Source organism: Drosophila sulfurigaster, chromosome 2R (genome assembly GCF_023558435.1).
Source record: "Drosophila sulfurigaster albostrigata strain 15112-1811.04 chromosome 2R, ASM2355843v2, whole genome shotgun sequence".
In the NCBI taxonomy this organism is placed as follows: Eukaryota; Metazoa; Arthropoda; class Insecta; order Diptera; family Drosophilidae; genus Drosophila; species Drosophila sulfurigaster.
In genome coordinates, this window is record NC_084882.1 from 32,065,538 (window position 1) to 32,091,382 (window position 25,845).

Here is a 25,845-nt window from a genome sequence, read left to right on the forward strand (position 1 = left end):
TCTTCTACTTGTTTTTTTGCAACCTGCTTCAAAGTTCCCAGAAAATTCTAATTAAATGCCTCGCATCGGGTTACGGTTTCGTTCAGTTGTCTTCTCTGTTATTTTTCTGTTCTTTTCACCTTGTGGCAACTGCCCAACATAAATCTTAACGCTTTCGTTGTTGTTCCAATGGTGGTCTGCTTATCACAAGTCATAAATAATATGATGCGCTTAAACGTTTTATCGCACTTTAAAGAGCCAACTCCCTCGATGTTTATGACAATATTTTGGCACTCACAATATACAATACATGTGACAGTTATTGGCAACTGTCCAACTGTGGCAAAACAGTGGCAGCAACAGCAACACCAACAAAACAACAAAACAACAAACTCATCGCAATATGTGCTTATATTTTATGGGGCCAGCAACATTTTATGACTCAGCTCAACGCCTCAAAGGCCACAACACATTCGGGATCACATACTCGTAATGCCAAACTACAATGTCACAGGCGACAAGTTAAACATTGAAGCCAAAGTATCTGAAATAAGAGGAAGGCAGCTGCTGCTGTTGCTGCTGGAGCTGCAATTTTGCCTTTGAAGATATTACACATAATCTTTGGTAGCTGCAGCGCGCAAGTTTGGCGACACAATGTTGTTGGCTTAAAAACAATTTGAAAGTGTCAAGTGTTTTATTTACATAGCGTTCTGCTGCTTGCTTTTCAAATTTGCAAGTTGCGCTGCAAAGTTTTCAATCATTAATTTATTTAAGTATATATAGAGCAACGTTAAAATTGGATTGCAAGAAGTTTATCAAAGTAAGAAGCATGATATTGAAGTTTCATTAAATGCTATAATGAATTCAAATTGAGAAAGAAAAAATATATGAAGTAACAGCATGAAATACAGAAATTTTATTAGATTTATATATATACATATATATTATATATATAGTATATTTTATTCCTGATCAGTGTCAAGACTTCAGAAACTATGTATAAGAGTTGGAGCTATAATTTATTGTATAGAAGTTCGTTTAGCAATATTCTGAAAAACACTGAATTATACAAAAATTCAGTATATTCTAATACATTGAATATACTAAAATTACTCAGATATACCAAATTTAGTATATATCAATATCGGTATATTAATTGAGTATATTTAAAAGATAACATCACATTGTTTTTGGGTCTCACCGTTTTCCGAAGCTTTTATACTTGTTTTTTGAATGTGCTTTATTTAATGAAAGTAAAAGCTGAATTACCATTATCTACTTAAATAAATAAGATATTTTTTAGAGGAGAAAGTATTTACGAAAATCTCATAAATAGAATAGCGAAACGTACTTTATTTTAAAGCTTGACCATTGTTTCTTAATAACAACTAATAATAGCTTGCAATTGTGTGCCAAATGAACCCATTTAAAATATTGTTCACTCTTGTCTGTTTTTAACTTAATAATAAGAAACCCCACCTTAACCTAATTCACAAAACTTAGTTGTAAACAAAGGCTGAAAAGAAGTTGTAAGCACACACTTTTGAAGCAAAGTGCCTGGCCATCTTTCAGCTGCTAACCCCTTTGACTTTGCTGTGCCCCAAAAAAATGAAATTAAATGGAATGGAATGGAATGAATTGTTTGCAGCCGTTCAGCATAAGCCCACAAAGTGTTGCACCATCGCAGCTAAGGCAAATAAATTGAGTTGTAAGACGGCCTTTGTCTTTTGTGTGCTGTGTGTTGTGTGTTGTGTGCTGTGCATTGACATTCGGCTTTGACGAATGAAATATGGTCACACTGGTGATGAAAAGTGTGCAATGCATTTGCTTTTGTCACAGGATATGTGAGAGAGAAACCTGCAGGAGATCAAAGCCAAAAATGGTGAGTGCTCGACTGATGCTGCTGGAAATTGAAACGCTGCAAAGGATGCAATAGTCACAGCCATCATCCTGTCCACTCGCATTTTGTGTATTGTGACCAGGCAACAGCTCTTATATTTTCTTTTTGTCTGTGAATCGTATTGCGTCATGGCTTTAGTGAGGAAGTGACCCAGTTAACAGACGAGTTGCTGCCAAATAACCAATAACGACACTTCGCATTGCCAACAGAAGAGGAGGCGGAGAAAAATAGGTGGCAAAGCCAAACAGACAAGCTGTGAACTTTCGACTGTTGCACGTTTGCTTGTTACTTTCAAAGTGGAAAATTACTAAATACTTGCTTATTTTATTGTAATGGCCAAGACGATAAATGTAATAGCAGTCATTAGAGGATGGGAGCTCAGCTTCTGTGCTACGTATGAAACTCGCTGCTGCTTCAATCTTCTCTTTTGGCTGCTGCTTTTGCTTTTGCTGTTGCTTTGCTTTGCATGTTGCCACTCATTAATGCAGCTCCCCTGGGGCGTGCAGCCAAATTGCACTTACGTGTGAGAGGAGCTCGGCAGCATCGACAACGTTCGAGGGCCAAGACGACTTTGCAACACAGTTCGCGTTGCACTTTAATAGCTTTGATTGCAATCTACACACACAACGGCAACAGCAACAGCAACAGCAAAAAATTGAATTGAAATCAACGAAACGAAGCATCGATTCAGCTTGATTGATAAACTGACAGCAGAGCGGGGCCATTGACATATTTGCCATAAACAATTTAGCAACATAAAGTGGGGAAGGGAACACGGAACAAATCGCTGTAGTATATCAGCATTGGGCAGCATGGATTGATTGATTGATTGATGGCACACCTTTTGCTTAGTGACGTTATGTTTATGAGCTGCCAAGTTAGTGGACAGTTACCGGAAATTAACTTTATTAAGTTAAAAGGCTAAAAAGGCAACCAAAACTTTTCCAGCACTTGGCCAAAAATTGTGGCTTATTGAAAAAGTTTTTTCCTCTTTTCTGTTTTTTTTTTTTTTTTTCGGCTTCTTTTGCCGACAAGTGTAAGACAAACTCTGTCTCAAAGCAGCGAGCAGACAAGTTGTAGACAGTTTGCAGTTCAAGTCATGTGCAGCACTCGCATTTGGCTTTTTGAAGTTCATCACTTGACTTGGCAGCAGCAAGTTTTGGAGACAAGTGCCACGCCTACGTCTGAGGCATACAAAAATATACTTACTTAACCATGCTTGTCACAAATTGTGCGGCGCTTTTGCCACATTGAAATTGTCAACTCAACGGCGCTTCATTAAGCAAATGGGCAGAAATAAAAGAAGGAACAAGAAAAAAAAATGATGTAGCAGATGGAAAATGGAGTCAAGCCAACGGGTCGCATGATTAATATTAAAGCTTTGTGCTTGCTGCGAGTGCCGCGAGTGTCGTCGACGCTGCTCCAGTTTCTAAGCATCATTAATGACAGTGTGCGTAATGACTGAGGTCTGCTCTAGTTTCGCTTCTTTTCTGCAATTTTTCACGCAGTTCTAACCAAATTATTGTACACAAACACACACACACAAACACTCAGCTCTCAGCCGCTTCATTACACATTTCGCCAGTGCAATTGAAACTCTGACACATCACTTTGAGTGTGTGTGAGTGTGTATTTGAACCACCCACTTCAGCGCCCACTTGACTTCCTCTTGAATTGAAATGCAGCCTGTGTGTATGCAGGCAGAGAAATGCCAGCACACACACACACACACACACACACACACACACACACACTCACACTTCAAAACAGCACTTATTTTGCTAGATTTGCTTGAAATCCTATATTTACACATAGAAAAAAACGCATATTACACTTAAATAGAAAATATGTAATTAAGAAAAATATGTTTAATATTTTGCAAAGGGGAAATAGAAAATAAATTGTTGAAGTACTTAATTTCTTTTAAGAATCTGTGTTGTTTCAACATTTATTTTGTACAAAAAATAAAGCAAAAAATTATGAATTCTTTCTCAACATTTTCAGAACTTCATTTGAAATTGTCAATTCTTAAATTAACAGAGTATAATTTAGAAATGTAGTGCTTGCCTTTTTGTATAATCTCTAGAAATTACTAAGATTGAGGTCAGTTCCTGTCTTTTCTATAGTTTTGAAATGAAAATTGATATCTTAACTTTTAGATTAAAAGTAATATGCCAAAAACATTTTTGAATTGAGTTCTTTTAGAATTTTAATCTGTGAATTCTCCTTTTCAAAGATTTCAATTTGGTTTAAAACTTAACTTTTACTTTACAATACAGAATCTTGTTTAAGGATTGAATATGTTCTTTTAAGATTATTATTATTTCAAACATGTTTATATAATATATAATATTACAACTCATCTATTAATTTTTTATTTAATCTATTACTTCAAACATATATATACCAAATATAATATAATACATTTTTTGATTTTTATTTTAAAATCTTTGTTTTAAGATTCAAAACCTTTAAAAATTCTTTTATTATTCTTTTACTTCAAAAACTTACATATTATCACTTCGCTCTTATTTTTATAACTCCCTCTTTTCTCTCAGTGTACTTAGTATATTTTCCATTTTCCACACGTGTCGTTGGCAATGTTCCTGGTGGTGATGGTGGTGGGAGTTGCCAGCTCCATAGATAGCTTCTTATCGCTATTTGTACTTTGATTTAAAAAGCAACCAAAAATACGAGTGCTCTTCTACCTTTCGACAGGGCATTTTATTTATGTATGAATCGAACCTACTGATACCTCAATGCGTGTAGTTCGTGTATTTAGGGTCTTTTCTCACTATGCTTCGCTGAGCTTCTGAGCGTACGTGATGCCTGACAACTGTTGCCATTAACAGCTGGCTAGGCTGCCGCCTCCATTTGCCACTTGCCACTCGCCATTCGCCAGTTGCCAGTTGCCACTTGGCTCGTGTGCTTAATGCGTCTCCATGGCATCATTGTGCTGCGTGTTCTTCTTGTTGTTCAGCTCTGAGTTGTTCTCGCTGTTGTCGCTGCTGGCTGACAAAGTTTTTCCCATAAATCCAAAAAGGCGCACACACGAACGAAAACAACTTGGAAAATTTGAGTGCGATTCGGTTTTGTGGCTGTGGCTGTGGATGTGGCAGAAACCATTTAACAGCCACTTTGGGTTGTATTCCAAGTCCCCGCACACACACAAATGTTGCTTCACAACAATGTCTTGAGTGTGAATGTGAAAATTATCATTGCTTTAAAGTCCATTGATTAAAGGACGCGTCGCGACTCAATTCATTAAGGATTTGCCTGATAGACATGACTCGTAAACAAACATCTAATAATATTCAGCAAAATTCCGAGTTCATAGACAAAAGTTGTTTTATCTCTTTTGTTTTTTTTGTATGTAGTCAGACGATGTTTTGACGCAAATGCAAACAAACAATGCTCTCAGCAGACTAATTATTTTAGCTTGCAGCCAGTTCCAATTCCACAAACCCAATCCCAAACTCAAAGACAGAAACTAATCAAAATATTTTCGCAACTTTCCATTATGAAGTGAAAAGTTGAAGACGCGACGCAGACGTCTACGTTAGCATTTCCATTTTCCATTTGCATTTGCATGAACAATGAAAAGCAAATATTTTGCCGCTATTGACATTCATCTACATAAGGAGTAAAGAGAGTTGAAAGCAGAGCAGAGTTCACAGACAGAAGTAGTCAGCAGTTGCTGTGAAGCCCTAAAAACCCAACTGTGTCCAGCATTCAATTAAGACAAATTATAAGCACTATCTTGCTCGCATTTCAATAGCTCTCTGACAATTTCCAGGTCTCGGTCTCAAGTAGCATCAACAATTTTTACTACGAAAAATCTTACGCAATTTCCAAGCCAAAGCCAAAGATCATAATGTGGAGTTCTTTATGCGTTCATTCATTTCATTTTTTTTGCCTTGAGCATAGCTCAAGTCGCTTTTCGGTCTTTGTCTGTCTGGCGCATTGCTGATTTATGAATTTAATTAAAAGCGAGCAACACGACAATAATGTTGCCAAAAACGGCGCTTAAAATGTATTTATGATGGAAATACTTGAGGAGCTGAGTCTGAGTTATGTGGCGACGTGTTTGTATTTGTATTTAATTAGCATTAGCTATTACCCATTGGGCTACTCTTGTCTTGTCGTGTTCGTATTCATACTTAGTTAACTTACTGCCCGGGTGTATGCTTTGTTATTTTTGGGCATATTAAAAATGCGCTTCAAGCAATTATTTTGTGCTGTGCTGTGCTTTGCCATTGTGCAGCAGCAGCCAAGAACTTTTAGCCAACAACTGCAAGAAGAAAGAAAAAAGTTGCCAGCGATACAAGAGCCAAGAGCCGCAAGTAGCAAGTAGCAAGTATCTTGCTGCTACTGCAACCCACATAATCAGACAAAGCCAAAGCGCGCACGATGTTGTCTATGCTTCGCTTCTTCTCTTTTCTTTCTTCTCTCTTCTCTATCCTTGACTATCTTGCAGTCTTTAGGGTATCTTCGCTCTGTTCTTTGTCTGCTCTCTGCTGGCGTGCCATGTTTATCTTTTAACTAATTTTTTTTCATGTAGTTAACTTTGTTGTTGTGTCTGTGCTGTGCTGTGCTGCGCTGATGTTTAATTTCTTTAGTGGAAGTAATGGCCAAGTCGCCTAAAAGTTGTTCAGAACTTTTGCTACCAGCAACACAAAAAAAAAAAAAAAAAAGAAAGTACTAAAGTGAAAGGAATTGACTCAAAGTAAATGCAATTGCAGTTGCCAAAAGATTAAGATACAAATCTTGGCCACAGGTTGTTGGCTAACGTATCGATATCGTGCTTAATTAAAAGCCACTTTGCATGCCCAGGAAGTGGCTTAATTTCAAGTTGGCGGGGGGCATAAAATATACTATATATTATACTATATCTGAGAGTGGAAAACTTAGCTTGGCGCAGCCATAAATAATGGATGCGACAACGGCAACGATGACGATGACGATAGATTGGGCTGCCGCATACTTGGCATTTAAGATAATGTCAGACTGCCTTTTGGCCACATATATGTCCGATAAGATCGCGCACGTTGACGTCGCCCCCGCCTCCTCCCCCGCAGCCGCTCGCCTGTTGCCCCCGCCATATATCTATGACAAATGTACGAGGAGTCAAGTGCGCTAGCGATAAGCAGATACTAATTAATAACTGTTCGGCAGCTTTTGCCTTTGCTTGCCTTTGGCTTCTGGCTGTCACATGGGCTAAAGCGGAATAATAAAACCAGCAAAAAGTTAACGCGTATTTGGCAAATTAAATGCAGCTAAAAGTGCTTCACTCTTACAAGCTGCATTTACAAGCCGTTTTCATTAATTATGACCGCGAGGCGAGGCGCCAAGCTTTAGTTGTCGACAACAACAGCAACAACAACAGCAGCAACAGCAGCTTCATTGGAAAAACGTGCAAAACGTTTTGGCCTCTAGGCGGCTTTAGTAGCCAAGTGAATGATTCGAATCTCTTGTTCGTTGAGGCGCCACAAACCGGGCTGCAGCTCCTGTGCTTATGTTGCATGCACCTAATCGACGGGCGCCATCCACATCCACATCCACATCATCATTATCATCATCGCCAACATCTTTGCGATGATCATGATCTTGGGTCAAGGCAACTTGGAAGCCAAGTGCTTGGGCCATTAACGCATTGCGTTTAGAGCATTAAATTAGCTGCAAAGGCAGCAGCAGCATCGCCTTATTAGTAACTGAATTTAGTATGCACGCCCACTCTCTAGCCAGGTTTTGTTTGCAATTTGTTAATCGGTAGGTTGTGTGTGGCATGCAGCATGCAGCATGTAAATACATTAGCCTGTCTCATTTCGCATGCAGTTGCGAGACATTTGCACATGGATATGGCCACAAACTAGGCATCTCAGCCCTTTTGGTCAGTGTTATTTAAGGCATCTATTAGTCATAAAGTGCCAGGTGCTCTCCCCCCCAACAACACCAACAACAACAACAGCAGAAACTTTGTTGCATTTGCAATTTTCGGGGCTTGTCGGGTTTTGAGCTCATTCGCACGCCTCAATGTCCGGAATGGACGGCGTACTTGACTTCTGAACCGGCGACCACAGAGCGTGACTTGACTTGGCGAACCAAACCCAACAACTACAACAACATTGCTGCCACACTTAAAATTGGCTAACCAAAACACAGCAACAACACTTTGAGCTTTGTGGTTGTTGTTGTTGTTGCTGCTCTGGTTGGCGTTTCTTGTTCTTGGTTAGTTGTGCTTGTTTAGATAGGCAATCTGTTGAACGCCACTTGAAATAGAATTTTCCCACCATCTAAAAATAAAATCCACAGCATGCCATTCTCAATGTGACTCTCGACTACTCTAATGCTCTCATTTTGTAAAGTACACAAATGATTAGAACAAATATGCGCAATATATGAAGTAAGTGGAGGGTATAATGATTGGATATCTAATAAATTATCCGAATAATCACTTGAAATGACAATTTAACATGGCACATAATTTGCATAGGAATATGTTAAACATATTAAGTTAGCTACCAAGCGCAGAGTCGAAGCGAAGTCGAAGCGAATATATTGAAAATAATTGGATTAGTTATCGAATATGCAAATATTTTTGAGTAAAACAAGCTTTAAGCTGTCAAAGCAACAAGTAATTCTAAACTTATATTTGGAATTGTCATGGCACGGTTTTTCTATTCTTGAAACAAGAATATAATCTTGAATTGAGAATGTTTTATTTTCCCATTTGAGTCATAATCAATCTTATTTCAAAAATATCTAGAGTTAATCTTGAACGCTTGATCTTTATTTAAGATATTACCTTCATGGTTAAATTTTAAGATTTTACTATACTTGTAACAAGTTATAAACTTAAATTTCATGAATTGTCAATTTAGATTTTTTTGTAGAATTTTGATCTTGATTTAAGAAGAAACCTTCTTGGTTTAATTTTGAAATCATATAAGCTTGTTTCAAGATTTAAGCACATTTTTTTCGTTCAAACTATAAAAAATAATTAAAAAATTTAATTTAATTTAAAATAAGCTAAATATTTCTAATCAGCAAGTAATGCAAATATAAATTTAAATATTTCATTCTTAGACATTAAGTTATCAAAGTAACAAATGACAATGGCCTTGCATATAGAATTATAACAATCTATTTGTTCGAAAGGAAAAATATAATAAAATAATGAAATACATATCCTTAACGATTAACTTTATTATTACTTTAACTCATCTCATTTCCACTTTGCTCAGCCAAATATACCCCGTTGCTAAAAAGCTTTCAAAAATAGCTGTTTGGGAATGCATTACACTTGATATGCTTTGTCTCGCTGGCTTATCTGTGCGATGGTATACAAAATAAATATACTTATTTATACAATCATGTTTTTTTGCCAGTGGTCGGCAAATTTTTCATGCATCAAAAGTTGGAGACATGTGGGAGAGTTTTAACTTGTTCTGGAACTGAATGCGGGATACTTGACTGTAAATTATATGGCAACTGAGGCGGGATACAAACAACTATAATAATAAATGAAAATGTCTGTAATTCTTATGTGCGGACTGGCCAGCAAAAAAAAAAAAGTAAAGAGGGGGAAATAATGAGAAGAATAAGCCGAAGCACTTGCTTATTATGCAGCTCATTTGCTAGAACGAGGGAGCCACCAACAGTTCTCACAGACGGACGGACGGACGGACGGACGGGAATCGGGAATTTGGAATCGGAAGCTAAGCCAAGCAAATAGAAGCCGTGTAAACGAACTCTAGGTTCGGGGCAAATGGAAAGGCGGCTTGTTGACCCATTATTGGCTGGCATTAAAGCAGCCATCAATAAAAATTGCTGTTGAAAGTGCTGTGTTCATATTTGGGTTATAATTAACGGGTGCTGTTTGATAAGTACACAGCAAACAGCTGTTGTCACTGCTGCAGTGGCATCTATCATATGCTAGGGCTTAGCAAGGTTGACATGGGAACAGCCGGAACTCGCGGAGGGAAAGGGAAAGGGGTGGCTTACCTGACTCCCTCTCTTCCTCACTTTCTTCACCTCCCTGGAGTATCGTGTACAGTTCTTACAGCCCTCTCTGCCTTGCTGAGGGTTCAATAAACTTGCTGTGCAGCAGACGCAACTACAAAACAAAAAGGAGCTGAAAATGTACAACACAAAAAAAGAATGTATAAAAAACACAAAGTGGAGCTGAAAAACTGCAAGTTGCTGCTGCCACAAAAAGGAGGCAGGCGGCTATCGTTGTCGTTGTCGTTGTCGTTGTTGCAGCCAAGACTCGACTCTGGCAGTTGCTGTCGCTGTGGGCCCTGCGATACACTTAATTTTGACAGATTACATCTCATTATGTACACCTCGCGGTCAGCAAAACAAGTTCGCAACGCACAGTTTGAGGGGCACTGCAAACTGTGGCAAGATTGATGGCACGTTATTAGCTTTGCATAACAAATGCAGTCAGTCCTCAAGCTGAAGCTCATCGATGTGCTTGGGCATCTTAACTCTTCAGTCTATCGACTGAGTTATGAACACTTCAAATTAATTCGCAGTTTGAAAATTCGCAAAGTTTTTCCACATTGTTTATGGGGAGGCAGAGCAAAGCAGAGAACACAGAACCGAACAGAGCAAAGCAGAGCATTGAATTGAAGTTCATTTATAAGGCAATTTAAAAACAATTTACGTGTTCCATGTGCCGTTCATTTATCAAGTAGTCGAGCTGCTAGTTTAAAACAATTCGCCACAAACAACGAAACGAGTCGAGTCGAGTCGAGTTGAGTTCAGTCTCGCTGTGCGCTCGTGTTTGTGTCTTTTCAACACACTCATCATAGGCAATTAATTAAAAATTGAACAGCAGCAGCAACTGTGGCAAGTGTGGCAATCTGTGGCAAACTGTGGCAGCCATGTGGCAGAGCTATGTGGCAGAGCCAGAGCCAGAGCAAGAGACGAGAACGAAATGCTGTTTTTCGGGGCGTGCTGGCATTATGATTTTTTCATTGATACAAATAGATGAGCTGCAGACTCGACTTGCCTGCCACAAGTGGCATTATTTTTATTGCCTGCGCCTGCCGCTTCGCTAATAAGCACAAATTTATCAGCTCTGTACGTGACCCACGTGCTGCAAAGAGAGAGTGAGAGAGTTCCACGCTCGAAGTATACAAATTGAGTTTATTAAATGCAAGCATAAACATAAGTACTCTATGACTATATGACACATAAATTTACATACTAAACACTACAGACTAACTTGCCACACAGACAGCATCACAGCACAGTCTTAAAATGTATTTGAACTTTAATTTACTCTACTTTAACTCCTCTCCTTCTGCTGTTCTACAGACAATAGACCAGCGACCAGAAGAGCGCATTGAACACAATGAATGCGAGTGGGAATATAAAACGCATTTTGCGATCAATCCACAGTGAAACTTCTTTCGGTGTCATTGTGGCAAATGTTTGTGGTGGCGGCTTCTCAGGTGTCAACTGTGCTGTGGAGCTAGAACTTAGACTCGAATCGTTGTCCTCTAAACTAATCGCAGAGTCCTGTCTGTTGAGCAGATCGGCACCAATTATAATTGGTGTTTCAATCGTTATAACTGTGTTCTTTGGGTTGTTGAAAGTACTTTGTGTGCTCTGGCTGCGATTGAAGCTACGCGGATTGCGTCGCATTGGCTTCGGCACAAATGTGTTTTGCACAATGTACTTTGTGGTGGGTTTCTTCAGCTCCAAATTATTGTTGCGTCGCCAGATCTGGTTGACAAACGCAAACTCCATAAGGCTACCAAAGATGAAGAATGTGCAGACCAGAAACCACACCTCTGACATGGTCACATAGCTGACCTTGGAGAGGTTGTTCTCTTGGGTCAGCGACAACGTGATGAACGATAGTAAGGTGGTGCAACCCAAGGTGGTACGTGCGGGCGTTTGATCTGCTTGCAGCCAGAAGGACACCCAAGAGATAGCCACAATCATTATCGAGGGCACAAAGTACTCGATGATGTAATAACCAACTTCTCGGGTTAGAAGCACACTGAAACTTAAGCCGCTGTAGTTGCCTATCAAAGCTCCATGTGACATGGAAAATTCATCCGAGATGCTGATGGACTCGTTGGCCACATAGCCATCGATATCGAACTCAGTTAGCTGTAGTTGCGAGTGGAAAGTCACAGAGTTGTTGGGTTCCCAGTGCAGCTCCAACATTGATGTGTTGTACATCCAACTCTCGAGGATTGTGGTGCAATTCTGTTCGTCGAATGGAAATTTCCTGTAGTTCATAAAGCAGTACAAAGTAGCTTGCACTCGGAACGAGATGAGCACAGTGCCATCGGGATAGATGGTGGTCAGCATGTCCTTCTCATTGGTCCCCAGTATGTTGGAGCTCACTTCGTTGCTGAAGAAGATGTGCGGCACCCAGAGTTTCTCTCTCAATGCGAATTCTCCCACCAAAGGCTGCACGCGATTTGGGGCATAGCTGGCGAATGCCAGTCGGGAGTCTGAATAACGCAGCTGAAGTAAACCTTGCATCAGGAACTGCAGATCAGTAGCATCCAGATCCTTGAGTGCACTTATGTAGAAACGCGCAAAGACTTCCACGGGTTCAATGTCTCCAGCTTTATTCACTGAGATCGGTGGCTCAGTGCGATCGTAGCGACAAATATCTGTGAGTCGCGCAATGAGTTCGGTTTGAGTTAAAGCGTTGGAATTTACGAGTGTGGGACAGTTGCTGTCTAACTGCTCGGCAGGACTATCGGTTGTGGAAACGGGTTCAGTGGTTGAATAGTCTGTTTAAACAGAATGAATGGAGTGAATCATTAAATACTGTATTGAATAACTAACTAAACTCAGCTAATAACTAATAAAATTAAAAAAAATAATATATTACATACTCAATTGGGATGATCAATTAATCATTTCTATTATTTAAACTAAACATTATTTGGAAATTTTATAGCGAATTTCTGTCAAGAAAGGGCAGATGAAATATTCACATTTGTAATGATTCATTAAGTAATTTATTATTGAATAATTTTCTAGAACAAAAAATTGTATTTAAAATGCATATTTTGTATATTTAATACAAAGACAAAATTATTTTGTACATGTTTTGGGAATTTTTAAAATTAAGTCAATGTATGTATTATATATTAATATCGGTTGTGCAGAAACTACAAATTTTCTTTGTTAAACAAATATTAAAAGGAAAGAGTTTTCTTGAACCTATTTACATATTTTTACAAGCAACAAAAATATTAGTCCGCATTGTTTAGTATGATTTTTTTTTATTAAATGTATATTGAGATCAAGTGGGATTAGTTTCTATCGTAAATAGCTGCTACTATAAGCCTCGTTGTATTAATGACTAGTGCCTTGTAAGCTTTTGATAATATGTGAGGTTGTCGGAAACAACAGATAAATAATTGTTGTATTTTTTGCAGAAAAATAATTACGTGTTACGGAAAGTCATCGAACAATTTTAAAAAATATTGATAAACGTAATAATATATAAATGATTGTTGCATTTTTCGCCAGAAAAATAATAGCGTTTCTCAGAAAGCCATAAAAAATTTAAAAAAAATATTTCGATAAAAATACTTAAAGATAAATAATTGTTGAATTTTTCGAAGAAAACTAATAACATGACTCAGAAAGTCATCGAAATATTTTAGAAAAGAATTCAATATGTTTCTAGTTCCCAAAACTATTTCATTATTGCGCAATATAGAAATTTCCAGCAACTGCATTTTATAAATTTTAATCCTTGTTGCATAAAAAACTTTATAGAACTAACCGAGTTCCGTTTCTTGATCCACAGTGAGATTTAAGCTGGCAGCTGATACTAAGCTGATGCTAATTAATCCTAAAAGGATTCGAAGCTTTGCCATTTTTGTGAAATATTTCCAATAGTGAGGAGTGTGAGTGAGTAATCCAAAGATAGTTTTTGCTGCTTTACAATATTTTTTTGCGCGCACCCGATTTCACGGCCAGTCGCTTGGCCTCCACGCAATGAACTATTTGGCGACAAGTCGCGAGCCCAACGCGCTCTGTCTAGGCTAATATCTATTACTAAGTTATTATTTTAATTGTGACGTGCTTTTAACACATTTCGTTAAAAGGTACTACACACACACACACTTACACTTAGACTAGTGGTGACAGCTTGTTGAGGCAATTTCGCCAGCTGTTATCTCTATGTGTGTGTTCGGCAGGCGAAAGGCGAGCTTTTCGCTTTTCTTCCATACACTAGCACCACAGTGCCAAAGGCAAAAGGGGCTTCTAATTGCCGTTATCTTCCGGGAGGCGTTGAATGCGAATGTGAATGCGAATTCGAATTGTTTGCCCATGTCTGAATTTTGATTAAGTGGCCAACGCCACTGTCAACTTTGTCAGCATTTGGACTTGCGGCTTTTATTTATAGCCCAAAACATACTTATTTATGTCGTATTCTAGACATTATTATTTAGTTTCTTTTTTTTTTACACTTGTTCACTTGTGCGCTCGTGTCTTTTAATTCAATTACTGCCATATAATTGATGGTCAACTCGAAGCAGCGCCGGAGTTTATTTTCGCTGAAATTCGTTTGAAAAGAAAGCAAGATTGCGCGATTAGTTTTAAATTGACAATTAGAGTAACGGGTTACTTTGAACATTTGGTTAATCATTTACGCATTGACTCACTTAGAAGTGGTTGCTATAAATATATTAAATGTGAAGCGGATGTGTTTCAGCGCATTATCACAATTCAAGATGTCGAGTCGTATAAATAAATCAAATAAATATATAAATAGATGCATAAAGTCATGAGTCTTTCCTTTAGTAATCTGATTAATAAACCTATTCCTTATTAATAGTATTATGAAATTAAACTATAGACAGTATCTTAAATAAATTGATGGAGTGTGTTCACTTTTGAGATGCCCGCAACCCGTTTTCATAAAAGAAGTACAGTATTATCATTTAAATATACCATATTAATATACCAAAATAATACTGAAATATACTAAAGTGTATTTTCGGTACATTGTCGCGGTATTATCATTGAAATATACCGCACTGATATGCCGAAATAATAATAAAATATACCAAGGTATGTATTTGGTATATTGATATGATACTTACTCTCAAAAAAAGAAAATTCTCTTGTAGTCTCTGAGATCTAGGTGCTCATAAACGATTTCAGAAATCCTAGAGTTTTGCCCTAAAGATTCTGTTTAATTGAAATATCTTGAGTAAATTGTACAAAGATATCTTATCCTCATGTTAAATTCCAACTGAAGGAATGTATTATCATGACGAGGTCAGGATTTGGCGATAAATCGAAAAATAAATCATTCCAAAGGCCTTGAGCTTTGTCTTATAGATTTCATTCAATAAACATATCCTATATTAAAAGTATGATAGAATTCAATCGCGACAGTTTGCAAGTAGCCTAATAAATAAATTGTGAAATTATACTACACGTGTTAAATTCTCATTAAAAGAAAGTATTATCAAAATTTAGAATGTGCAAATAAATCAATAAATAAATAAATTATATTATTTTCTGTAAAGTATCTCAAATAAATAGTAGCAAGACAGTAAACAAGTATCTCAAATAAATTGCGAAATGTGTTAAACATGTTAAATTCTAATTAAACTAATTGCAGAACTTATCGGCTTGCTACTAAATTGTAGCTAGTAAATTATCGACATGTTATTAATAGAAATATATATTTTTTTGAAGAAGATACGAACTGATAGCTGTTGAAGTTTCTCAAGTATTATTGAGAATTCTGATGATAACGCATTGTCTGCGTAACTATTTTTAGTTTTCTAATATTATCAGTTTAATGCAAGTTGTAAACTTTAAAATGCAAATGCTGTTAAACTATTTAAGCACCTAGTGCAGGTGTTTTTTTCCGTGAAGTTTTGTTTTTTATACTTTTAGTTTTTTTGGTTTTGTGTTTTGGCCAGAAATCGTGCGAGCGAGCGCATTAATTTAAGCCGTCAGGAACATGAAAGCTGCTCGCATAACTAAGCCGATTTAAAAGCACATTTGGATTCAAATGCCGTAAAATGAAATAAAAACTAAATACCATCAAATGCTGAAAATACCAAAACTCCACGCCGGTGCCGATGTCGATGTCGATGTTAAAATGGCACAAAAACTGTCTGCAAAGTTTGCGCTTAAAGTTTTTTGTAGTTTTTGGCCAAATGCTACAATTATAATCCCTTAAATGGCGCATCGGGTAGTTAAGGTTTCCTTTAATTGACTCGACAGGAGTTTTGTTGTAGAGGGTTGGGTATCTGTTAGCTGAGCATGCTTTGGTTACACCATTTGATAGATGGTTTAGCTGGGCTGTAGGAAGCCGCACCAATTAAGCCTGTCCAGACTTGCAGCAGACGCAAGTTCAAGGCACAGTCAACGTTGACATGCGGCCATAAATCACACAAACTGAGAGCCGACCTTTCGTCCTGCTCTCGTCCTGCATCCTTTTTGCTGGGCATTTTGCTATTTGCTCACTCATTTATTACTTACTCCTTATGGAATTGATATCAAGTCATTTCTCTTGCTTTTGCTTTTTATCAATTTCTGTTATTTTTTCGGTTTTATTTTGGCAGAACGGAAACTGCAATCGCCATTTTTCCATTTGCCATTTGTGCACTTGATATTATATTTGTTTGTTTTTCTGTTTGTTGCCCCATTATTGTTGCCTTTGATTTATACTCGGTTTCAAGTGATTTCCGCCTGCATTCAACACTTTTCCGTGTTTGCTTTGTCGACTTTTGGCCACCAAAAACACGACCAAAAAAACAAGAACACAAAAACTCTTAGTGCTAACATTTGTCATTTGACTTGGCTTTTCGCGCGGTTTCCAGTTTTCGGTTTCGGTTTCATTTACGTGTTTCATTTAACTTCAAGCTTTGCCTTGGTTTCTGGTTTCTGTTTTCTGCTTTTTGATTTGCGGTCCTTAATCGTTGGCGTCGTCTGCGGTCTGCAGATTCAGCTCTCTTTCGCTCTTTGTTCTTTACTCATGCAAATTCGCTCATAAATTCTTTGCAAAACATTTTTTTCATTGCTTTTTCGGTTTCCACGCGTAATTGAAAGCAGCAGGGTGGCTACTGTGGCTTACTGAAAGAGCATCCTGAATTTGTGGCTGTTTTGAGCTTGCATCGCATCGCAAAATTTATGGCAGTTCAATGCCCAACTAACCAAAATGTGCATTTGGCCATCGCCTGCCAAGGAGCCATTGATTAAACTTTGCTTTTGTTTCTTCCACTGCTTCTTGGCTTACCCCAAATACCCCAAAAACTCTTGCCTCGGGCCTCAGAGCATCATCAATGCCTTGTAATCTGTCAAAATTAGCAGGCCTCTTCATTGATGGCGAAGATGCTCTTCGGGCAAACGGAAGTGCTGGCAAACAAAAACGAAATCTCTGCAAAATTAAACAGGTTATTTAATACCACACTTTTACCTCAAACCTTTAAGGTCCATATATTCGTAACTCGAGAGTTCATTGTCCTGTTTGCCGCACTGCGGGCGGGGCTTTTGACTTTGATTTCGATTCAGCTTGCTTTTTTTTGGGGAGATTTGGTTTGGCAACTTTGAAGCAATTTGTATGTTAGTTTCATTTTGATGGCATGACGAAACTAAGTTATACCCTGTAATGAAAAAGGGAAGATTGGAATAAAGAGTAAGAAAATTTTGAGAAGCTGATATACTTTTTAATTTTATTTGTTAAGTATAAGAGATAATGCGAAATAAATAGTATGAGAAGAATTCACAATTCGAGATTCTTTCTATAACACAAATTTTGTATTCTATGATTCCTTTAAAAGAATCTCCACTTATGGCAAAACTTAAGGATCGTATTCTTTCTATAGTTTATTTTTTTTCTTTTTGTATACCTCAAAAATATATTCCCAAGTGTATGCTAAAGGAAATTTTTAGAGAATATCAAAATTTAGAATATAAAATTTGAAATGTCAAAAATTAATTTGAAAAGTCGCTTGCAAATTTTGATTTTCAGAACTTTTCAGTCTCAAAAAAATTGTTTTATTGTATAATATTAATTTTACAAAATGTCACTTATTAAGATATACAAACCTATTATTATATATTCTCTAATATGGAATAAATAATGCTTGTATAAAATAAGGTAAGCTTAAAGTATTAAAATCTATTTACATTTAGTAGCCCAATTATTTGAAATACATTTTATAACTTGAAAGCATCTTTTTAATATCATAGTTATTAAAGCTCTAAATATTGTACAGGGTATATTGTCGGCTGCCTATTTATGCATGTTGCGGTTATTGTGGGAATTGGCGAGATGTTAATGCCGTGGCAAACAAACAGGCTACAAATGCATTAATGGATGGAAAGTGCACAAAGATTGCCGCACAATAAATACATGCTTAAATGCACTCACTCACTTATGAATGTGCTCGTTCATATTCGTATTCGTATTCACATTCGCATTCGAATGTATGAATGCCGCCGTCTTCGTCGTCGTCGTCGTAGTCTTCGTCTTGGGTGTAATATCTTGAGTCCCTCGCATCATAATCAACTTGAATTACGACTTGGGAGTGCGACTGGGAGACTGACTCTCTGTGTGTGTATCATTGAATTGAAAGTTTTTATTTTTTGCTTACCACAATGGACTTTCACAGTCGCAGACAAATTACGATGTCGAGACGATGCCGTTGACATTATCTGCTGTGTTGCAAGTTGCACGAGTTGCAAGTGAAGTTTTTCCCCCTCTGTCCAAGCTGTGTAATTGATCATTGGGACTGGGTTAAGTCAAATATTTGCGCAAAAGACAAACAGAAATTGAAACCGAGGCCATTAAATGCCGAGTATATCACACCAAATGTATCTGTAAGCTGCACAAATAAACACGACGGACGCAGCTCAAACACAAATTCGTATTAAGCGATCAATAATCATTGTAAATACGCCAATGTGACGCCGTCGGCGATAAGCCACAAAATATTAACGCATAAGCAGAAGACCAACCAAAAGGAAGGTCTCGACTCGGAGTCGAAGTTTGGAGTTGAAGCTCTTGCCTGGGCTGGGCAGCTGCGCCTGGCGTATTGAAGATAAACAATAGAAAAGCATAGAGAACGGTTCAGAGCATTGGAAGCTAAACGCTTGCGGCTTTGGCTTTGGCTTTAGCCTTAGCTTGGGCACCAGATACGAAAGTATGCTAAAGAAATAAAGGAGACCCTGGACACTCCAACGAAGAAGAAGATGATGATGATGATGATGCTGATGTTGTTTTGCTGATGAGCATTGCAAATACAAATTATGGCTGAAAAGCGCTACGTAAATACTGCAATCATTTTAATAGACCAAAAACGGCGGCGCATAAACCATAAACCAAACGCCAGCCAAAAGGCAGCACCCAAGATGCTGCGAAGAGTTGCGAGATGCTTGTTGCTTGTTGCTGTTGCTGTTGTTGCTGTTGTTGCTGCTGCTGCTTTGCCTCCCCCGAAAAACCGCCGGCCAAAAAGTTCTATGAGAAATTGGAGGCGTTCATGCGAAGACTGCCAAAGTGCACAAGAGTTGGTCGAGTTGCAACAGGAAGTGGCGAGGGCTGAGCAGGAAAGGGGAAAGGGGTAGGGGCATGCAACGGGCAACGTGCAACGGGCATCGGCACGCGAGCAGCGAAAATTGCAGTCGATGATGCGGTTTTATTACACAAGTTTAGCTCTGAAATTAGCGTAGATAAATTTCTGGCTGAAATTCCTTTCCCTCAACTGCAGTGCGAGTGTGTGTGTGTGTGTGTGAGTGTGTTTGTGTGTGTCCTAGACGATGACCAATGCTCGATAGTGAGTTTGCCAAGGCACGCAAAAGTTGCCCAGCCTTCATTTCTATCCATTTGGGCATTCCAAAGCGTTTTGGCGCTTTCCGATCTGCAATCATGCCAAATTATATTGAAAATTCTCTAATTCTATTTGCTCTCTCACTCTCCACACACACACACACACACACACGCATTCAAATGCCGGCCATCAATTGGAATGCGCTGTATTCTCGTCGTCTTTGATTCCACTGATTCCACTTCTTAGACAGCCAGAAGCACACTTAAGACAATTAGATCTTTAGGCATCAGTTATACGAGGCATGATATAAAACAGATGCTAATGCTAGCATCAGCAGTGTAGTCCCCACTACCCACTCCACCCTCCACACTCTCTCTTCCTCCCTCCTACGCTACTCCTACTCCGCTGTGTGCCTGGTGTGTGGATGGCAAAGTCGCAGCGTTTATTTTTGTGGTCGTTGCCATCGCCGGCTCTATGACTGCTAACTCTCCACTCCATTCCAAGTTCGCTCTCTGTCTCTCTTGCTGTGGCGCTCTCTCAGCTGTGTGTGTGGCGCTCTCGCTGTGCGCATGCGCTCTCCAAGTCTACAATTCTTTTACAGTTTGTTTTGCTACACACATTCGTAACATGTGCCAGGCATAAGCAATGCAAAGGCAAGGGATCATATAATATAATAAAATATAATATATTATAATTAAAAAAATGTATACTATTCAAATTTAACATAATTAAAAAATGAAAAAAATACAATAAATCATATTAATTTGATATAATCAAGCGCCAAGCTAATTGCTAGATATTTTCATATTTACTTAATATATTTTGGAATGGTATTTTAAATATTAAGCTTGAAAAGCATTAAATAGCATGGAAAGATAAAGAAAGGCGTTCCAGAATATAATAAAATACTAATTTAAAATAAGTCAAAAATAACACAATGCTTAATGAAATAACTAATGAAACAATCTAAATTAATAGTTGTCTACTTTAAATATATTTCATCAATTGCATAACGATTTTTAAATATTAAATTTGATAGAGTAACTCATGTGAAAAATAAATAAAATATCACGGCAATAAAATAAAATAGAGTACACTATTGAAGAATTAAGTTAATTTTCGTATCTTTACAATTTAATTAACAATTACTAAATATCTTTATCTGGGCTTCTCCAATAAGATGCTTCATTTGTCAGCTCAGCATGCAGCGACTTGTCTGTTCGAAGACCGGCTTTCGACTGCACGTGCTAATGCTTGCTGCTCTCTCGTTCTCTCCAGCTCTCAGTTGAGCGCTCTCACAAAACAGCAGACAGCCGGCATTGTGAAAGTCTCCAGAGCTGGCGCCAAAAACTCGCTTGCCGTTCGCCGCCAACACCATCCACATGCGTTCCACACGCGCACACACACACAGAGTGTGGAGCTCTGTCTCTGGCGCGACTTCAACTGCAGCTCCACGAACAGTTGCTGATGAATCGTCGTGGCGTACAGACGTGGACGGACGCATACATTTGCATTTGATTCAAGTGAATTTTTGTGGGCTTGAGAGCAAAAGCATCGCGCGACGTTTCGCTTCGCATCGGTTCGATTTCGATTTCTCGGTATCGTTGTCGCTGTCGGTTTTCGGTAAAGTTTTTTGCTGTTTGTCGTTCGTTGAGCTGATCGGTTGCCCAAGTTGCAACCTCAGCGATTTTCTCGGCAAATTGCATTCGGCAGCAGTTCGGCTTTGATTGATGGACTGAACTCACACAGTTGCCGGACACCGACTCGGTCAGTCTATCAACAAGCGCGTCTTAACGACAAAAAAAAACCCCACTTCAACGAAATCTAAAATCTAAACTCCAAATCAAATACCAAAAAAAAATAAAAAGAAAAGTAAGAGAAAAAAAAGAGCAGAGAATTGCAATCAAATTTTTTGTGTGCTTGCTATTCATTTTTATGTTATTGCCGCGTTGTGACGCTTTCGCTTTTCTCGGACCTTTTGGACGTGGATTTTATAGCGGTCCCTGCAGGCGCTTTATTCTAATAACCCTCGAGTCGAGTTGAGTCAAGTCAAGTCAACAACAACAACAACAAACACACACATAGAAATACACACGCACACACGCACAACAGACTGTTGGGGGCGAATCATATTAAACAAGTTCAATTCACATTCGCATTCGCATTTCAAAATGTTTATCGAGTTCGCGTTGTGCTCAGTTGTGCCGCCCCTGTTGTGCCCATCCCTGGTTGTTCCCAGTTCCAACTCTATGTTGTCGTCGTCGACGTCGTGTGCTTTGCCTTCATAAATTATACAAGCGCATTTTGTGAACGACTTGCAAATAAATAAGCATTTACGCTTTTATTATTGTGCGGAAGTGTAGCTGTGTGTGTGTGCGTATATGTATATGTGTGAGTGTATCTGTGTCTGTGTGCTATAAGTGAATCGTGTTCATTCTACAGAAATCGGTCCCATGCGGCGCAAAGTTGCCCAAAAGCCGAAGCAACAACACCAAAAGTAAAACCAAATCGAGCTTTTGCCTTTTTTGCCTTTGCCTCGCGTAATATCATCATACAATATAATATCATATCTGCCTCTGATTTGTGAATACCGATAATAAAAAAACAACAACAACAACAGCAGAACGCGATCCAGTGAATATCAAGCGAGAAACAAGAACAACAATAACAATTACTATTAAAGAGGTAAGCAGTGAGACATATTACGTATACGCACATTGAACTCTGCGAAAGAATAATAAGACGAGTGCAATGACATTGTGTTCATAAATATGCCGGCGCATATGATGAGTACACTCATTAGGCAGGCAACATCACGAGTTGCAGTTGCAGTTGAGTTGCAGTTGAGTCCCTCTGCACGTCATTGACATTATGCAAATAGCAGAAGAAGAAGCAGAAGCAGAGCTTCGAGGCAACATCCTGATTCAGCAGCAATCTCAAACCTCTCAAAGTTGTTGTTGTTGTCAAGGCTGCAGCTAATTGGAGCAACTGGCAAATGACTCTGCAACGTACGTGTGTGTGTGTGTGTTCCATTAGTGCTTTGGCTGGGTGTCTCTAACTGCCTCTAATGAATAAATAAGTGCCACTAATAGTTTTCGCACTTCCTGCTGTCAACCGCAAATCGAGCTCATCAAACTGCAGCCAACAGCAGCCAGCAGCAGCAGCTTCGCTTATATGTTGACAATATTTAATTATGAAGCAGCAGCAAGTCAAGGCTGTGCAACAACAACAACGATAACATAATTGTCTCGACAATTTTTTCTTCTCTTTCTTTTTTATGTGGTAAACAAGTCAATTGGCCATCGTAGTTGTTGTTGCTGGTCGTCATCATCGTTGTCGTAATAATTTTATTTGCCTTTCCCACACACTGACTGAAAAAAAACTTTACTCAGCAATTTTTTTTCGTCGCACATTTATTTAGCATTTTTATAGTGCAACTTTGTCACATTTATCGCTGGCTGCACCTCGCTACTCGCTGCTCGCTGCTCGCTTGCAAAACATTTCCTGCCGCCCAACAGCGGATGTGTCCCTCAGTCCATCCCAAGTATCTCATTCCTTGAACCTCTCTCTAGACCATCTTTAAGATAAGCATCATCTTGCAGAGACAGCAGCAGCTCAGCGGCAATGACTTGCAGAAGACGACGTAACGTAAACGTTAGGGAAAAATTGAAGAGGAAAACCAAGACATAAGAGACATGAAACATTTTTCCATAGAATTTTTCGTTTGGCCAGCAGCAGCAACAGCAATTTCCTCATTTGCTTATCAGCTCTTGAACTCGAATGGTCTGCGCTTGATTTCACTCACGCAGACTCATCAACTTTTAATTAGTTGTAATTTGTAAATTCAACGTCAAACGCAAAACCACAAGTGAGAGGGGGGCGAGAGGGGGCGAGAGGGGCTCAAAAGGTCTTGAAGGGAATAAAGTTGCTTTGATGCTGCCGCGACTTCTTCAACTGTAGCTGTTGCTGCTGCTGATGATGATGTTGCCGCTTTGTTGCCACACTGACAGATTGCTGATAAAGACTGTGTACACTTTGACTCCTCCCCTCCCCTCCCCACTACTCCTCCCTCAACACCTCCGCATATTTAAGCTCTAAGCGTAAACGCTTAAGCTGTCTCGCGGTGGCTTTTGGCTGGATTTTGGTTTGGTCGCATCCATCAAGCAAAGCTGTCAGCAGGAGGGCAACAGCCTAAAGGATTGCCCCCTGACAATCAAATTACCCCCCACGAAAATGTTTGTTGACAAAAAAGAAGTTATCAATGCCAGACGTTAAATTGTGTTTGATTAATGACAGACACAGGCAAAGCGGTTTGCTTTGCATTTAATTGTGAGACAGAAACTAGATCAAAAGTTCTCGCACATAATTTGATGGGCAATTTTATTGTTGAATTTGTCAACAAAACAATTCAAAACTTTATGTCTCCTTTTGTCGCTCTTTTTGGGCATTTTTTAATTAGCATCTTAAACTGTGCTCAAACTTGTAAAACATACGAGCATTTTGTGTGCTAATCCAAAGCAAACTTTACGACCTTATTTCTTTATAGAAAACATTATTTTTTTTTATTTTTGTTGCTCTCTTGCTTTTTTTACTGTTCGATTTTTATTGCGAAACAACTTTGGCAACAAGCTCTATAAATCCAGAGTCAGGGCACTTAATTAATTTCTGTAACAACGCAACGCAACGCAGAGAGAGAGAAAAAAAGTTCGAAACGAGGGTAAAAACTTTAAGAACAAAGGGCCATGCGAGTAGTTGTTGTTGCAGGTCCTAGCCTAGTTGCACGTTAATTTCCAATTTGACGCAACAACAGCAGCAGTAACAGCAGCAGCAGCAGGAGCAACAACGGCAGCAAAAAACACTAATGTCATACAACGAGAAGAAAATCAGAGAGAGAGAGGAGCGAGAGACTAGGCGAAGACTGGCAACAACAGTAAAACTAACTGCAAACTTGCAGCAGTAAAAAATAGAAAAAAAACCCCCAAGACACAGAACAGAGAAGAGAACAAAATGCTGCAGGGAAGAGAGAGGCAAGAAGGCAGCGAGGCAGCAGGCAGTGTGGCAGTTGCAGTAACTGCCAATGCTTGCACCAGTTTCCCAGTTGTAGTTGAAACAGTTACCTGGGCGCTAAACAAAAAAAACACAAAACACAAAAAAGAGGCGCACAACTAAGTGAACCAAGAGATGTCGATGCTGTTGCTGTTGTTGTTGTTGTTATTGTTGCTGCTGCTTCAGCTGGGATGCCAAGAAGGCAGTCAGTTGAACGCAGCTTCGCTTTAGAAAGTAGCCAAGGAAAGCCAAAGCAGCAGCTAAAACTAAATCTCAAGCTGAAGCTGAAGCTGAAGCCAAACCCGTTGCCATCGTCGTCATCGTCATCGTTGTTGTCGTTGTCGTTGTCGTCATCGCCTTTGCGTGATGCAATTGCCAGCAACGCGCCAAAAGATTGAAAGCAACGACAGCCACGTAACTAGAACACTTGACGATGTTGCTCTGAATGTCTGTCCGTCCGTCCATCTCTCTATCTGACTGTCTGTCAGTCGCTGTCGCTGTCTCTGCTCTGTGCATGCTGCTGCTGATGCAACAGCGGCAACTGTTGTTGCTGCTGCAGTCCCAGCTGTTGTTGCTGCTGCTGCTGCGACTGCTGCTCTTGGTGCTACGGCTGTTGCTGTTGTTGTTGCTAAGCCTGCTGCTGAAGTTGCTCTTGTTGTTGCTGAGATTGCTGCTGTTGTTGTTGTTGCAATTACTGCTACTTTAGTTGCTGTTGTTGCTGTTGTTGTTGACGAATCTTCTGCTGGTGTTGCTGCTGCTGTTGCTCTTGTTGTTGCTGCTGCTGTTGTTGCTAAGACTGCTAATGCTGATGTTGTTGTTGGTGTTGTAGTTGGCGAGACTTCTACTGTTGTTGCTCTTGTTATTGCTAAGGCTGCTGCTGAGATTGCTGCTCATGTTGCTGTTGTTGTTGCTATTTCTACTGCTTCAGTTGCTGTTGTTGTTACTTGCTGCTGCTATTGCATCTTCTATCGCTGTTGCTTCTTGTTGCTGTCTCGCTTGTTGCTCCCTTGCTGCTTCTGCTGCTGATGCTTGTGTCTCTGCTGCTGCTGGCTGTTGTTGTTGCTATTACTTTTGCTGCTGCTACTTTTACCAAACCCCGCAACAATTTCCAATTAAAGCAGCTGCTGCTGC

At 39.1% G+C, this 25,845-nt stretch overlaps 2 protein-coding genes across 2 annotated transcripts in view; one reads left to right on the forward strand and one right to left on the reverse strand.

Annotated features, from left to right (window-relative positions):
* Positions 1-11,012: 11,012 nt before the first annotated feature.
* LOC133838362 (pH-sensitive chloride channel 2) lies at positions 11,013-14,447 on the reverse strand. The gene is made up of 2 exons (XM_062269437.1): positions 13,653-14,447; positions 11,013-12,645 (listed from the first exon to the last, which is right to left on the reverse strand). The coding sequence occupies exons 1-2, from the start codon at positions 13,744-13,746 to the stop codon at positions 11,198-11,200; spliced, it is 1,542 nt and encodes a 513-aa protein (XP_062125421.1). The 5' UTR covers positions 13,747-14,447; the 3' UTR covers positions 11,013-11,197.
* A 6,695-nt stretch (positions 14,448-21,142) lies between these two features.
* The window catches only part of LOC133835765 (hornerin), a 65,486-nt gene continuing 60,783 nt past the window's right edge, over positions 21,143-25,845 (forward strand). The window contains 1 exon segment of the mRNA XM_062265824.1: positions 21,143-22,353. The gene's annotated coding sequence lies outside the window, so the exon portion shown is untranslated.